This window comes from Miniopterus schreibersii, assembly GCF_964146895.1.
Source record: "Miniopterus schreibersii genome assembly, chromosome: 8".
Lineage (NCBI taxonomy): Eukaryota > Metazoa > Chordata > Mammalia > Chiroptera > Miniopteridae > Miniopterus > Miniopterus schreibersii.
In genome coordinates this window covers 9,785,269-9,799,787 of record NC_138109.1, presented here as the reverse complement: position 1 = coordinate 9,799,787, position 14,519 = coordinate 9,785,269, and the positions used below count along the sequence as shown (strand labels likewise).

Genomic DNA, 14,519 nt, shown 5'->3' with positions numbered 1-14,519 from the left:
GGACATAGGGGTCCTCATAGACAGTGGGGACGCCAATGGGCCAGGCTTCTGCCTTGGTGCCGGGGTGTGCACAGGCTCTTACCAGGTGGCGGGTATAGGAGGAGCTGGCACACTGCTGGGTGATGCCCATGCAGAAGCAGGGCAGGCAGCCGTCCGGGTTGCTGGCACTCAGGTGGAAGTGGTGGGGCCGGCAGTGGCTGCAGGTGAGGCCTTCCACCCGGGCCTGGGAAGATGGGTGAAAAGGTGGGTGCAGGGAGCTAGTCTGGGTCTCTTGCACCTCCAGCCGCCTGTGAGGCCAGTCTTCCCAGTCATTTCCAGCAGTTCTAGAAGTCCCTTTGGTCCCCATGCCTAGGCCCAGCTTCCATCAGCTGCTGCCTGACTTCCCACCAGCCTCGAAGCAGTGGGGCTGAGAGGGGCCCTCTTGGGGAAGGTGGCTGGGGAACAGGCACACACCCAAGGGTACGGTGAGAGAGAAGGCCTGGCAACCGCTGTGGCTGCAGGTCAGGGCCTCATAAAGGGCAGGGTTTGGACTAACCTTGCACTGGCATTGGCCAGCAGCGTCACACTGGCTGCTGACGCTGCCCTGGGGGTCACAGCCACAGCCGATCGGCTCTGGCATTTGGCCGTCTCCTGTGGTGGAGGGAAGCCACAGCTGGAATCCCAAACCCACCACCAAGCACTCCCATTTCTCTCACTCCCTGGTCACCTAACTCACCACTGAGAGAGGGAGTGTTTATTTCTCCACGCCCACAACGTGTAGGCCTTTTACACATTCACAGCAGCCCTCTGGGAGGGGCGTGCCTTTACTATCACCATTTTACAGGTGAAGAAGCTGAGGCTCAGAAAGGGAAGGTCACCTGCCCCAGGTGGAAGTAGAACAAAGGCTGTGTTCTAGTCACCCCTGGGGGAGACTGGGCAGCCCAACCCCAAAGGCCTCCCCAGCCTTACTCACTTCGGCATGGCTGGCCTTGGCTGGGATTGCCATAGTAACCTGGGGCACACCTACAGAGAGAGAAAGCACTGGATGAATGGAGGGCAGAACTACAGAATCCTGGTGAGCCCACAGTGAGCCAGGGATCAACGACCTCCCAGCGCTGGAAGGAACCAATCAGCCTCTCACCCATTTTATAGACGGGAAACAGCTGGGAGAAGAGCAGGTGCATGCCCTAAGAATTATTGTTGTGCCCAAACACAGAGCCAGTGTAGTTAGCATGATCAGGCCTCGAGCCTACAACTTTCACAAGGTGAGGGGTTTTCTGGGAAGACTCTGGCCTGCCTGGGGCAGGGGGTGCTGGGGTTTGAGGTGAAATGCAATCCCAGATCTCTCAGGACCTCAAATGGCAGCCTCAAGGTTGAGGCTCTCAGGGAAGGGAGCTGATCATCTTCTGGAGGCTTGCGTATTGTGAGTGGGAGGCTTCTGGCCCCTCTAGGTCAGGAGGACTGGGCCCAGCCTAACTCCAGGGACAGCCCCTCCTGCATGCTACCCACCCTGCCGATCACTGGCCTCACCTCTCACAGTGACGCCCACTGTGGCCTGGGGAGCATGAGTCACAGGTAGGGTGGCCATCTGTGTCCAAAAAGCAAGTATGGGTGGCCCTGAGAGTGTGGGGGCAAATTTCCAGTTAGAAGGTCAGCATCAACTCCTTCAGGACCAGGGGAGAAGGGAGAGGAAGGGCAGGCACATGAACTAACACATTTTGAGTGGCAGCCATGTACCAGGCACTTTTCTAAGAGCGCCATGTGCGTCATCTCATTCAATCCTTACACAAGGAAACAAGGCAAAGTACATCATTACCCCCATTTCACAGATGAGGAAGTTGAGCCCCAGAGAGGGAAGTGTATCATATCTTAAAAAGACACACTGAGGAAGCGGTAAGGCCAGGATTTAACCACTGCCTTTCAGAAGGGCCTGGGAGGAAGGGAGTCTGGGAGGGGCCAGTGGACATTTCAGGAAAGGGCAGGTATAGGGAGGGAGTGGACGCACTGGCCAGCAGAGGGGGGTCCATAGCATGGGCATGGCTGGCAGTCGTGCGGTGTCCCTCGTTGGGCATCCCCGTAGTATCCCGGCTGGCACTGCTCACACTGAGGGCCCTCTGTGTGGTGCTGGCAACCCTGAAAGGGCAGAGCCTGGTTAAGACTGGGGCTCTGGAGGCCACAGATCCCTGAGGTAGGAAGAAGGGTGAAACTCACCTGGCAGTCACCTGTTTCGGGCTCACAGACCTCCGTGTGGCCGTGGCAGCTGCAGCGTTCACAGGTGCCCAGGTAGAGGCCGCTAGGCATGCGTGTGTAGCCTCTATCACAGTCCTGGGGGCAGAAAGATGGCAGTGGGAGGGGCTTCCTCAGCAGAACCCATTCTGGGCAGGGACCACAGGGTGGTGGGGCTGGGGTGGGCTTAGAGAGGTGGAAAGAGCTAACAGTGGAAGAGCCAGGGAGGACCACGGAGGGGGCTGGCTGGACAGGTGTGTGGGCCCAGGGCTCACCTGGCAGGATGGGCCACGGTAGCCGAGTGGGCAGGTGCAATGTTCCACTTCCACTGCAGGATCCTGACCAGTGTCCTCAGGCACAGCCATGTCCATGCTGATGCCAGAGACCCTGGGCATGACAAAACCCTATGAATGAGCCTCGCTCTACGTCAGGCATCTCTGGAATTCTATAGGCGATTACCTCACTCACCCTCCAACAGTTGTCATGATGCTACTGGGGCCCCATCCAGTTCCCTAACTAGGTGTCCATCCCCCAGCTGCTGCGAGGATCATGGTGAACAGCTTATACCTGTAACTTTCTCCAGAGAATGCACCTTCCTCAGCCAGAAAGGTCACAACACCCCGCTTCCTGTGGTGACCAGTGACAGACCGACCCAGGGCACAGAGGCCCCTTTGCCTCCAAGCAGGATGACTCTGCAGAGCTCCACGGGGATGAAGCTGAGGCTCTACCTGAAACTACTTCCTTGCCTGGCACTTCCCCTTCCTGTGTCCCTCCCTCCCCCAAGGTTCTCCCTGTGAATCATGTGCACCCCAATCCTCATCTGAAGCTTTGCTTCTAGGGAACCCGACCTGAGACAAGCCCTGTGAGGGAGGCAGTTATGATCTCTGTTTTACAGATGGGGAAAATGAAGCACAAGACGGCCACACAGCCTGCAAGAGGTAGAGCTGGCAGTCTGGCTGTACCACATCATACCACTTGGACTGGAACCACCTGCCCAAGGCCCCTTCTGCCCTCCTGCCCCAGCCCCAGACACCTGCTCTCAGCGGGCCGCTGGCTGTAGGATGCCCGGATCAGGAGGCTATCAATGGCTGCCAGTGCCATCAGCAGGTGCTCCCGTGTGGCCGGCTGCCCATCAGGCCGCTGCCATGCTTGCTGCCAAGGCAAGGATACATGTACTACAATCCCTGACATCCTGGAATACTGACACCCCTGAGTAGGAGAAGCAGGAGGCCTGCCCCTCCCCCCGGAAGGCTCCTGGGACAGTGTTGCTCACCTCCCGGAAGGGTACAGTGAAGGTGCTGGGCTGGCCGGGGCTAGGCTCCCGGGAAGGGTGGTGCTCCAAGATGATGCCATTGCCCTGCAGTACCACCAATGGCAGCCTGTGCAGGGGCGGGGAGCCAGGCTGGGGCTGCTGGGTCACTGTGAAGCGCAGCTCTCCTCCATAGGAGGTGACCTGGGGCACAGAGTGAACAGGCACTTAGCTGGGGTCCACACAGTAGGGCCCTCCCACTGCTCCAGCCACCTCTTCTGCCTCTGTTTCCAAGCCTTTGCCTGTGCTCTTCTTGCTGCCCAGAATTCCTTTTCTTTTCCTACCCCCTGCCCACCTTGTCCCCCCGGAAGGACAAAGGGAGATTCCAGAAGTAGGGTTCAGATAGGAGTCTGTCGAAGGAGGAGAAGACCAGTTCTCCAGGTGCGGGGGATGAGATGCCCACGGTGGTCATGTGGGTGTCTGCAGCGTTGATCAGGCTGAACCCACTGGGTTCCTCGGAGGCCCCTTGCACCTGGGAGAGGAGAAGAGGGTGGGGTGGAGCTGTGGCCTGAGACTGGCCCTGAGCCCACCCAGTCCTGGGCTTGGCAGTCCCACCTGTTTCCCCACCCTACCGCCTCAAGTAGGTACCTGGGTGCGGCTCCAAGAGGAGCTGGTACACTGACGGCTGACGCCCATGCAGAAGCACTTGAGGCAGCCATCGGGGTTGTGGGCACTCAGGTGGAAAGAACCAGCAGCACACTCATTGCACAGGCGCCCCACCACGTTGTTCTGCAGGCACAGAGCTGGGAGCTGCAGGATGGCCCATGGGGGGGGGGGGCTGCCTGGAGCTTCCAGCCTAATCCACCTACTTTCACATGGGGACCCAAGTCCAGGGGGAGCCATGGAAAGAACACATGTAGGAAGGGTCGCAACCATGTGAACCTTAATTCTCACTTAAAGGAAGCTTATGCAAACAATCATTCTTTCCTCTTCTCTTCAGTTGCTAGGGGGCTCCCAAATAAACTTAGATTTAAAGTACAGCAGCTTGGTTAAAATAATTACTGCTACCATTTATGGAGTGTTTCATGCACTTTGCTAGTTTCTGTTCACCCATCATCTCACTTAACTCCTCTAAATATCTTGAAAGGTATGGGATATCTGCATGCTTCCCATGAGGAAACTGAGGCTCTGGGGTGGAAAATGATTGACACAAGGTCACTTGGTTTGCTAATTCATTCTGGGATTTAAGGTCAGGGTGCTTGACTTCAAAATCTGTTTAATTCTTTTTTCCAATGACACTCTTTAATGCAAATGACTTCCCTCCTCTGAGCCTCTACTTCCTCACCTGTAAACTGGCAATGCTAATACCTACATTGCTGTGTCCATATGGTCAAAGCAAAGGTACAAAACAGATACAATGGTTGTACAAAGAATGACTAGAAAAGAATATGCGAGTTGAACCTGGGTCACTTGGCTCCACAACCACCTCTCATGAGGGGAAGACTGGCCAGCCAGGCCCATCAGCCTCTGGCAAGGACACCACCCACCAGTCAAGGAGCTATGAAGGGAATGGGCCCTCCTTTCTCCCTCTCTCAGCTGTGTGCTGGGGCCCAAGGCCCCTGGGGTGCAACAGGGGAGATATGCATACCTTACAGCGGCAGGCCTCCCCAGCGTTCCCCAAGCTGCCTCGCTCATCACAGCGTACAATCTCCTGGTCTGGAGGCACAAAGTGGGTGTTGGCAGGGTAGGAAGAAATGATATAGACATAGTCCGGGCAGATGCGGGACAGAGTGGGGCAGCTCCCCAAGGATCATGGGGTTTGTGCTGGGCTCAGGACTGGGGCCTAGTAGGCAGCCGAGGGAGAGGCCACGGGAAGGTGGCTGTGATACTCACTGGTGGGCCTGCACTTCCCACCCGGCTGGATGGGGTTGCCTTCATATCCAGGAGCACAGCTAGGGGAGACAGTGGGTTGTGAGTAGCACTTCCATGCCCCCACCCCATACAAACTGCTTCACCCTGTCCCCTCCGGCCTCTTTCACCTCTCACAGCGGCGGCCTGTGTAACCTGGGGCACATGCATCACACGTGGCTTGGCCATCTGTGTCCAGGAAGCAGGTATCTGAGAATCTGTGGGTATCAAGTGGTGAGGACATGGGACAGGGCTACAATGATGGGCGAGGCCAGGTCTTACAGTCCCACATGGAGAAATGACTACTGTTCACATAGTCATGATGTCACCTCCCTTCCCACCTATTTTGATCTGCAGCCTCATAGCAACACTAGGGATGCAGATGGGACCATTACATGGAAAAGGAAATTAAGGCTCAGAGAGGTCAAGGAACATAGAACAATTCAGTGGCCAGGTTAGGATCTGAACCCAGGTCTCCCACCTCTTTGCCCAGAGTATGCCCCTTGCTTGTTGCACTGCCCCCTCACCCAGACTTATCTGCTCCATTTCGAGCTGGGTCCTACCTGCGGGAGGCATCGATGTATGGGCAAGGGCAGGGCCGGCAGGCAGTAGCTGTGGCCTTTGTGGCATCCCCAAAGAAGCCAGCCTTGCATTTGTTGCACTGTGGCCCCTCAGTGTTGTGCTGGCAATTCTGGGAGGAAGGGGAGGGAGTGGCTCAGAGTCTGTAGAGCAACCCTCTGGCCCCAAGGGGGGCCACACTGAACCAGATGGGCTCTGTGAGGGTGGGCCTCTGAGGCTGCCTCCCCCATTATGCTGAAATTACTCCACAGCTTTGCAGACAGGGGAGCATCCAGCTGCATCCTGATGAGGAGCTCATCACCCCACATGGCAGCCTGTCCCACAGAAGGTTCCAAACGCCTGCTTTCTACTGACCTAAACCTGCCTCCTTCTTCTAATCTGTACCCACTGGCCAGGTCTGCCCTCTGGAGTCCCTTCCTTCTACCCCTGACAGCTCTGAGCCTTCTCTTCTGTCAGCTCCACAATCCCAGCTCTCTCACTATTCCTAAGAAATGGCATGATTTATAGTCTCCTTCCCCTGAGGGCTGCCCTGCCAAGGGCCAAGCTTTGCACAGTACTCTCCAGCATTGGTCTGGCGAGGGTGGAAGAAAGTAGGACTTTCATTTCCCTCATCTAAACATTATATCTCTATTAATGCATCCAGAGGTCATGGTAGCTTGTCTGGCCATGACCCCTGCCTTTGTCCCCTGCCCCTAGCCAGTGTCCAAGTGCCAGCTGGCACGACTCACCAGGCAGTGGCCATACACAGGGTCACAGTAGCTGGCATGGCCATTGCAGTTGCAGCCGGAGCAGGTACCCAGGTAGGGCCCACCAGGCACCCGGGTAAAGTGGGCATCGCAGCTCTCGCAGGATAAGCCAGAATAGCCAACAGGGCATCTGTGGGGAAAGGACCAAGACAGTGGCTGCAGGAACCGTGAAGTCCTGCTGTTTCTCTCCTATCCTTGCCAGGGTCCCTGCTGGGTTAGGCACCTGCACTCCTCTACACTGTGGGCACGGCCGTGGCTGGTGGCGTAGGTGACAGTGGTATCCATGGAGATGTCGCTCAGCCCCACACTGGCCATCTTGGCGTACACTGTCTGGATGAGCACGGCCTCCAGGCTTTGAAGCACTTGCATCATCTCCGCCCGCTGAACTGGCTGGCCAGACTCATGGACCCAGTGCTCCTGGGTGTGGACAGAGGTGGCAGGGTGGAGGTGGGGGTCAGGTGTCAGTGCCTGCCCAGCCCATACCCCCTTTACCCCCAGCCCTGAGGGCTTAGGCACCACCCACCTCAGAGAGCTGGACCTGGCGCTGGTTCAGAGCACCGGGCTGGGTGGATGTGTGGCCTCGGGAGAGTAGGCGATATCCAGCACCCACGAGGACCACGTCCGGCCGCTGCACTGGCTCCAGCGTGCCTCGTGCCACCTCATAGCGTACCTTGTAGCGCAGTGAGCCACCGTAGGAGTCCACCTGGCAGAGACAGGGCAGATCAGGGCAGGGCAGCCATGGACATGCTTGATGCCCAGAGTGTCCAGTCATCCCCCTCCCATTTACTCTGCAGACCTGGTGCTCACTGTGTGCCTGGCATGGAGTTGGGCACAGAGAGCAGAGATGGGTAGAACCTAGGCTCTGCCTTCAGGGTGCTCAGTCCCGTGTGGCAGGGAGTATGAAATGCTATGCCAAAGGTGCCCAGGGAGACTAGAGGAGGGGCCCTTAACTCAGCACTGGTGTGGGGGTGGTCTGGGAGGGCTTTCTGAAAGCTGAGGCGGCATCCCTCCCAATCCGAGAGGGATGAAGAGCTGCTGCCCACAGGAGGCTGTGCTGGGGCACGACCAGAACTTTACCCACAGCTATCTTCCCTGCTGCCACCAGCTTCAGAGGGAGCAAAGCCCAGGCAGGTTCTGGGCATGTGAGGGGGGGCTCGGCCCCTTTCTTATCCAGGGTGGCAGCTGGGCCCCTCACCTTGTTGCCCAGGAACTGCTCAGGCAAAGCCCAGAAAGAGTCGTGGACCAGGAAGCGTCGGGACAGGTCAACCAGCTGGAACTCCTGCAGAGCAGTGTCGATCTGCAGCTGGGTGGAGGAGAGGGGTGGCACGCCGGGCTGCGCGGGCATTGTCACGTTCACGCCTGGGGGTGGCAAGAGGAGGGGTTGAGGGCCATAGCATGTGACTGTCCCAGACACTACCTTAAGGATGGGAAAGTTCTGGGAGAAATCTGATTTAGAGAGAACTTTAGTCTCTCTCCCAAAATAAACAACAAAAAAAGTTTCTTTCTCCTCCTGTAGTTTTGGTGCAGCATTTTCCAAAGCATGCTCTAGGGAGAGCCAATACTGTGGAATGATGGTTGGGAAATATTTGGGAACCATAGGGTCAAAGAAAGGTCAAAGAGATTCTTTGCAGCAGGACTTCTCAGGGCCTTTTACTTGCCAACAGACCCAGGGACTGTCAGGGTTGGAAGAGCCCTCAGGGGGCAGTAAAGAGCTACACGGGACTGAAGAACAGGCACCCAAGTCCTGGTTCTGCCACCCTCCAGATATGAGTCTGGGCAAAGGCCTCAGTTTTGCTATATGTAAAATGGGGTAATGGTGGCTTGCCTGACAGGGTTATTAGGAAGATAAAATGAGCAAACTGATATAAAATGCTTAAAACCAAGTGTGTGGCACAGAGGAAGTGCTCAAAAAACAGCTGTTATTGTTGTTGGATGGTTAGCTGTTGTTGCTGTTACTGTGACCTGTGATCTAGCCCAACCTTCTCCTACACACATGCGCACACACACGGAATTCTCTCCACAGCATCCTCCCAGATCTCTAGGGTAACACCAACCATCCAAGAGAACATTATGTGATGATGGAAATAGCCTGTATCTACTTCCCAATATGGTAGCCACTAACCACATGTGGCTCCTGGGCACTTGAAATGTGGCTAGAGGAAGTGGACTAATTTAAATTTAAATAGCTACAAGTGGCTAGTGACTACCACATTGGACAGCTCTAAGGGATGGGGAGCTCATTACTTCTAAAGGCAGTCCCTCCCAAGTCTGGACATGAATGACTCTCAGAAAGTTCTTCCTTACCCTGCTTCTATATCTGTCCACATCTGCCAGTAGCTTTTCCCCTTGACCCTAAATGTGCCCCAGCAACCATGAAGGAGCCCCTCATCTCCAGAATGACCATATACAGCCCCTGAGACCAGGCTATACTGCCCCATACCTGCTTTCCTCCCTCTCTTTCAGGGATGTTTTTAGGCCCCCTCTATCCTGGTCACCATCCATGTACAGGTCACCTACTCAATCTGGAATTCCCCATCCACCTTGACCACTGTGATTCCAATCAGATAGGCCTAGGTTCCAGTTCTGCCTCTAAAATAGCTGTGTGACCCCAGGGAAGCCCCACCACCCCAAGGAGCCTCGAGGCCCTTTATCTGAAAAGAGTTGAAAACAGCCCCAACCTTGCCAAGACTATTAGCCACCCAATGACTGTGTGAGTCAAGTCACAGGGCCAACTGAGTGCTTGTGAAATGGTGCCTGTGGCCATTGTTATTCTAAATATACCAGGGAACAACTTTGGGATGTAATTACACTTTATAAGAGTCTCTCTGAGGTTCCACAGCCAACAAAGGAACATAACAGGCAACATGTGTTGAGTGCTTTCTGTGTAAGGTGCTAAGCCCTCCACTTGTACTTGATCTTCTGTGGTGAAGGAAATGAGATGAAGGGCTGCCTGATGTCAGGTGGTAAATGACAAAGCTGGGACTTGAACCCAGGTCTGTCTGATGTCTGGGCCCATGCCATTCTGCCTCTCAGAGCAAGAGGACTGAGTCCAGCTGCCTGCCTTAATGTTTGGGAAAACAGGCCCAGAGGAGCCATGACACTCCACCAAAGTCACATAGGCAGTAATTGGTGCAGCTGGAGGTCAGCCCTGGGCTCAGATGCTAAAGCCTGGGCTCTTATGCTCTGGGGACAACGGCACCTCTCAGTCTGTCAGGCTGAGGATGACAGTAGGGAATACTTACTGGGCACTTACCATGGACCAAGCGCTATCCTGCGAGGCTGACATATATTAATACATTAAGTCATTAAGAAAACCTGGGAGGTAGTTAGTCTTTTCTCCCCATTTTGTAGATGAGAAAACTGAGACACAAGATAGGAACTTGACCAAGGGCAATAAGGGTCAGAGTCAGGATTTGAACCAGGAATCTGACGCCAGAGCCCATCTTCTTCAAAACCTGAGGCAGGCAAATATCAAGAGTGGATTTTTGGCTTTTCCTAAAAATGTTTGTTTTCCCTTTGAAATGCTTTTCTCCCAGGGCTCAGCATTTGTTCAGCAACCCTGTGTCCCTCCTGAACCTGGCCCCACGTGACCAGTGCTGCTGCTCTCCCATGTCTGTCCTACAAGTCCCCTGGAGCCTGGTGCCTGCCTCCCACCCACCACAGCCCCCGCCGCCTGCCCACTCGCCCACCCAACCCACTAACACACCCTTGAAGTCATCAGGCTGGTCAAAGCGCAGCCGGATCTGGTCTCGGAAGCGGTGGCTGCTCTGGCACACGCTGGTAACACCAAAGCAGAAGCAGGGCAGGCAGGAGGCGCTGTGCTCCAGGTAGAAGTGCCCATCGGGGCAGGGTCCTGCTAGGCGGCATAAGAGTGGGCTGCAGCAGGTCCTAGGCAGGCAGCCCTGGCACCACCCCATGCTCGGTGCCCGCTGGTCTGATGGCGGTACCTCGCTGCGGAATGAGTTCCAGGACACCGTCAGGAATGCCGAACACCATGCCTCGGGCATTCATGGCCTCACAGGTGTAGGCACCCTGGTCTGCCTCCTTCACGTCTCGGATGGTCAGCGTGCCTCGGCCTCCCTCACTGGTCACTGTCACCCTGGTGGGCCCCAAGACAGAGGCAGGGTCAGGCCTGGGCCACTGACGCAGCCTCCTCTACGTCCCAGTCTCCACCCAGGCCCAGGGCCAGACCTGGGATGAGACGGGATATGGCCCCAGTTGAGCCGCCAGTTTATGATGGGGGTTGGGACACCAATGGCGACACAGGTGAAGGTCACTGTCTGGCCCCGGGAAGCTTGGATCAACTCCTGAGGAGGGGTCACCACCTGGGGAGGCACTGGGAGACAGGAGCCAGAGTGAGGAGTGGGAGGGGAGAGGGGAATAGGAGTGGGAGGGGGAAGGGCTCAGAGGAGCCGGGCAGAAGCAGGGCTGAGGCTGAGACTGTAGAGAGGGGCGCCTGGAAACCAGCCCAGGGCCCCCAGCTCGCCCCCCAGCTCCCTGCTCACTGCAGCCGAACTCGTCGCTGCGGTCGGGACAGTCGCTCTCCTCATCACAGTGGAAGCTGGCTGAGATACACGTGTTGGTGGAGACACAGCGGAACTGCGTGGGCCCGCACACGTCCTCAGGGCGCTTGGCAGCTGGGGAAAGAGCAGGTGGTGTGGGCAGCTGGTGGACCACCCCCATTTCTGACCTATGCCCACAGCCCCTCCTTCCCCAGGTGTTCCCAGGGTCACTCTCTCATCTCATCCACACGACACACAACTACCCTGACCAGGCCCAGACACTGTTGCCACAATACTACCCACAATGTCACGGTCATCAATCAGCCATCAAACAGCTCATCACATTCCCCTGCCCCACCACTCGCTCCACTGGCATTACCCAAAACCTGGCATGTCACAGTCACTTAGTTCCTCCAACAGTTGGCCACCCTTAGAAGCACAAGACCCCTGCCAAAGGCATAGCCAAAGTGGCTGGTATCTGTGGACTCCAGGTAATAGCCAGAGAAGTTCTCTCTAGCAAAAAGGCCTTGCAAGGGGCCTGCCACAGCCCTGACCTTGCTGCTCTGTACCCCTCTCACTGGCTCAGGATGGCACCTGACTTGAGGCAGCTACCTATGGACTGGCCAGAGGCCTAAAGTTGGCATGGTGCCACGGCCGGGCCCTGGCTTGGCATCTTTACTAGACAGTGACTGACGGTTATCCTCAGGGAGACTGAGCTTGAGACAGACACAGACAGGGACAGAGATGGCAGGGTGGGGCAGGAGTGGAGGCCACATGTCCACAGAGAAGGAACTGAGAGGAGGCCAGGAGGCAGCCATCTAAGACATTACCTCAGGGTCCTCTGCCCCAACACCCTATAAGGCCCAAGGCCATCCGGCTGTCATAGTCTCTGTTCTGTGCTCTGTCAACAAGGACTTCCTTTGACTGTTTCCTGGCAGAGGCCTGACTTCTTGACTCTTTCCCTGCTCCTGGACAATGGATAGATGGATGGATGGATGGAGAGTGGGAAAGATGGACAATGGATGGATAGATGATAAATGGATGGAGAGATGGACAGGAGGAAGGATGTTGAAAAATAGATGGAAAGACATATGGATAGTTAATGGATGGATAACAGAATGAATGGGTGGTCAGATGCACAGGCAGATGTTGGATAGATAGGTGGAGAGATGAAGAGCTGTGCAGCCAGACGATGGATGGATAGTTGGAGGAAAGAGTGAGTGAATAGATGGATGTGAGGGAAGAAGGATGTTGGACAGATGGACAATGGATAGTTGAAGGGCATATGGATTAAGAGCTGGGATGATTAAGGAACAAATAACTCAGAACTGGCTCTAGGTAAAAAACCTCAAGGCCCATAACAGGAATGCTTTGACTCACACATACATCAAGGACCCCATCATCAAGGGACCCAGGTGTATGTATCTAGCCCTCCGACCCACACACGAGCATAAATGACAAAGACAAGATTAATGGTAACAAAATAAAAAAAAGAAAGAGACATTAACCATGGGCAATCTGGCTAGACTGCTTGCTACAAAGACCAGCTCAGAGCCAAGGTCTCTCACTGCAGGGGCCAGAAAGAGATACACCGTAAAGTCTGTCTCCAGGGCCTTCACCACTCAGCCAGGGAGAGCAAGCAAACCTGCCCGAGAAGGGATGAAACGGGTGGGGTGAGGTTGCTAGGTGAATCCTGGGACACTCACGGCAGTTGGCTTCATCGGTGTGGTCCTCACAGTCAGAGTCACCATCACAGCGCCACAGCTTGAGGACACAGTGCCCGTTTCCACAGGGGAACTCATTGGGTTCACAGGGCGGAGTGGGGCCTGAGTGAACCAGGCAGGGTTCAGCCAGAGGCCCGCCCTTTGCCAGCTCCCCCCACCCCGTACCCCCTACCTCTACCCCTGCCCAGTCCTCACCGCAGTCCAGCTCATCACTGCCATCCTTGCAGTCCTCCTGCCCATCACAGACATAGTCTTTGGGGATGCAGTGCCCGCTGTGGCATGTGGCCTCATGGGGTCCACAGGGCACAGGCCTGTCAGGACGGGGGAGCAGATGCTGGGGAGTCAGGGTGCCTGGTAGTAGCCGTGTGGTGGTTACCTCTGGCGAGGGTGTTATAGGTGGTGTCTCCACCAGAGAGGGTGATATGGAGCTGAGCTCTGGGACTGGCTCTTCTGTGGACACAGACCACTTGATGTTGGCAGGAGGGGGTGACTCCTCACCCCTTGCCCCCAACGTTCCCCAGGCCCTCCCTGCCGCCAGCCTCCCCAGGGCCCTCAGTGCCCTGGCCCTGACCCTGGTATCACCCTTCCATGTCCCTGTCCACCTCTCTCAGACCCTTCTGCTTGCACCAAACCCTCACAGCCTGCATTGGCTTGAAGACCCAGGCATACCCTGACCCTTCCATGGCATCTGCAGGCCACTGTGCCCCCAGAAAGCCCCTCACCACAATTGAGCTCATCAGACATGTCCCTGCAGTCAGGCCTGCGGTCACAGCGATACTCCAGGGCCACACACTCATTGTGGCTGTGGCAGGCAAACTCGGTCTCAGTGCAGACTCTTGGGACCTGGGGCACTGTGGGGTTGGAGGGAGTCAGAGAGGCAGGTAGAAGGTGGACGGAAGGCATCAAGGACGACATAGGCACTGCATGGCTGGGAGTGGGCTTTGGTGCCCTGTGTCAGGCCATGTGGTTTTTGGCAGACTCAGCAAGGGCAAGGAGCACATGGTGGACACATCCACAGCACACGAGACACAGGATATGTGGCAGTAGCCTCACTAGTCCTCACACACAATTAACATGCCACACACATGCAACCACCACATCACACACATGCAGGCCACAACCTGGCCCAGCAAGGACAAAGAGGAAGAGAAGAAGGCGTGGCCCATCTTGCCCTCATGATCTTTCTCTCCATCTATTAACTTCAGTTACCCAGCTGGGCCTGGATCTGGCTTACACTCTCACCTGGTGTCACTGCGGCCGCCACAGCGGCCAAGGGGGGCGGGGGTGTCTGTGCTGGAAAGGAAGGCGTGATCAGCACCCATTCCACCTGGGGCCTGGGACCTGGGAGCTGCAGGGCTGGGCCAGGCCTATCCCACCATCCCTAGCCAGGAAGATTCATTGAAAAACCAAAAGGGCAGGACCCCCTGCGACCTTCAGACCTGGGCTGGGGATGCCAAAAGGGCAAACTTAACTTTCAGGTGCATTAATTAAGGTTTTATGTGCAGAATGAGGGAGGTGATGGTTTCACTATATTCTTCTGATTGGGCTACACCGTGGTAGAGAGGGAGCTTGTTCAGTGCTGGGTTCCACTGAGTCAGAGGGGTGA

At 56.0% G+C, this 14,519-nt stretch overlaps 1 protein-coding gene across 4 annotated transcripts in view; it reads right to left on the bottom strand.

Moving 5' to 3' along the window:
* Positions 1–14,519, bottom strand: part of HSPG2 (heparan sulfate proteoglycan 2) — a 96,879-nt gene that overhangs the window by 41,447 nt on the left and 40,913 nt on the right. For 2 of the 4 annotated variants that reach the window (XM_081145383.1, XM_081145384.1), the window contains exons 7-33: positions 14,156–14,206; positions 13,636–13,764; positions 13,109–13,363; positions 12,896–13,015; positions 11,193–11,324; positions 10,879–11,023; positions 10,635–10,786; positions 10,394–10,540; positions 7,883–8,046; positions 7,211–7,390; positions 6,911–7,104; positions 6,670–6,817; positions 5,926–6,053; positions 5,494–5,580; positions 5,348–5,406; positions 5,103–5,170; positions 4,103–4,243; positions 3,810–3,986; positions 3,479–3,658; positions 3,239–3,357; positions 2,481–2,592; positions 2,191–2,304; positions 1,985–2,112; positions 1,510–1,596; positions 953–1,002; positions 536–630; positions 83–223 (exon numbers count right to left, since the gene is read on the bottom strand). In XM_081145383.1, coding sequence (XP_081001509.1) covers positions 83–223; positions 536–630; positions 953–1,002; positions 1,510–1,596; positions 1,985–2,112; positions 2,191–2,304; positions 2,481–2,592; positions 3,239–3,357; positions 3,479–3,658; positions 3,810–3,986; positions 4,103–4,243; positions 5,103–5,170; positions 5,348–5,406; positions 5,494–5,580; positions 5,926–6,053; positions 6,670–6,817; positions 6,911–7,104; positions 7,211–7,390; positions 7,883–8,046; positions 10,394–10,540; positions 10,635–10,786; positions 10,879–11,023; positions 11,193–11,324; positions 12,896–13,015; positions 13,109–13,363; positions 13,636–13,764; positions 14,156–14,206 — 3,503 coding nt within the window. The remainder of the gene's footprint in view (positions 1–82; positions 224–535; positions 631–952; positions 1,003–1,509; positions 1,597–1,984; positions 2,113–2,190; positions 2,305–2,480; positions 2,593–3,238; positions 3,358–3,478; positions 3,659–3,809; positions 3,987–4,102; positions 4,244–5,102; positions 5,171–5,347; positions 5,407–5,493; positions 5,581–5,925; positions 6,054–6,669; positions 6,818–6,910; positions 7,105–7,210; positions 7,391–7,882; positions 8,047–10,393; positions 10,541–10,634; positions 10,787–10,878; positions 11,024–11,192; positions 11,325–12,895; positions 13,016–13,108; positions 13,364–13,635; positions 13,765–14,155; positions 14,207–14,519) is intronic. The other 2 variants (XM_081145385.1, XM_081145386.1) reach the window with 1 other exon arrangement.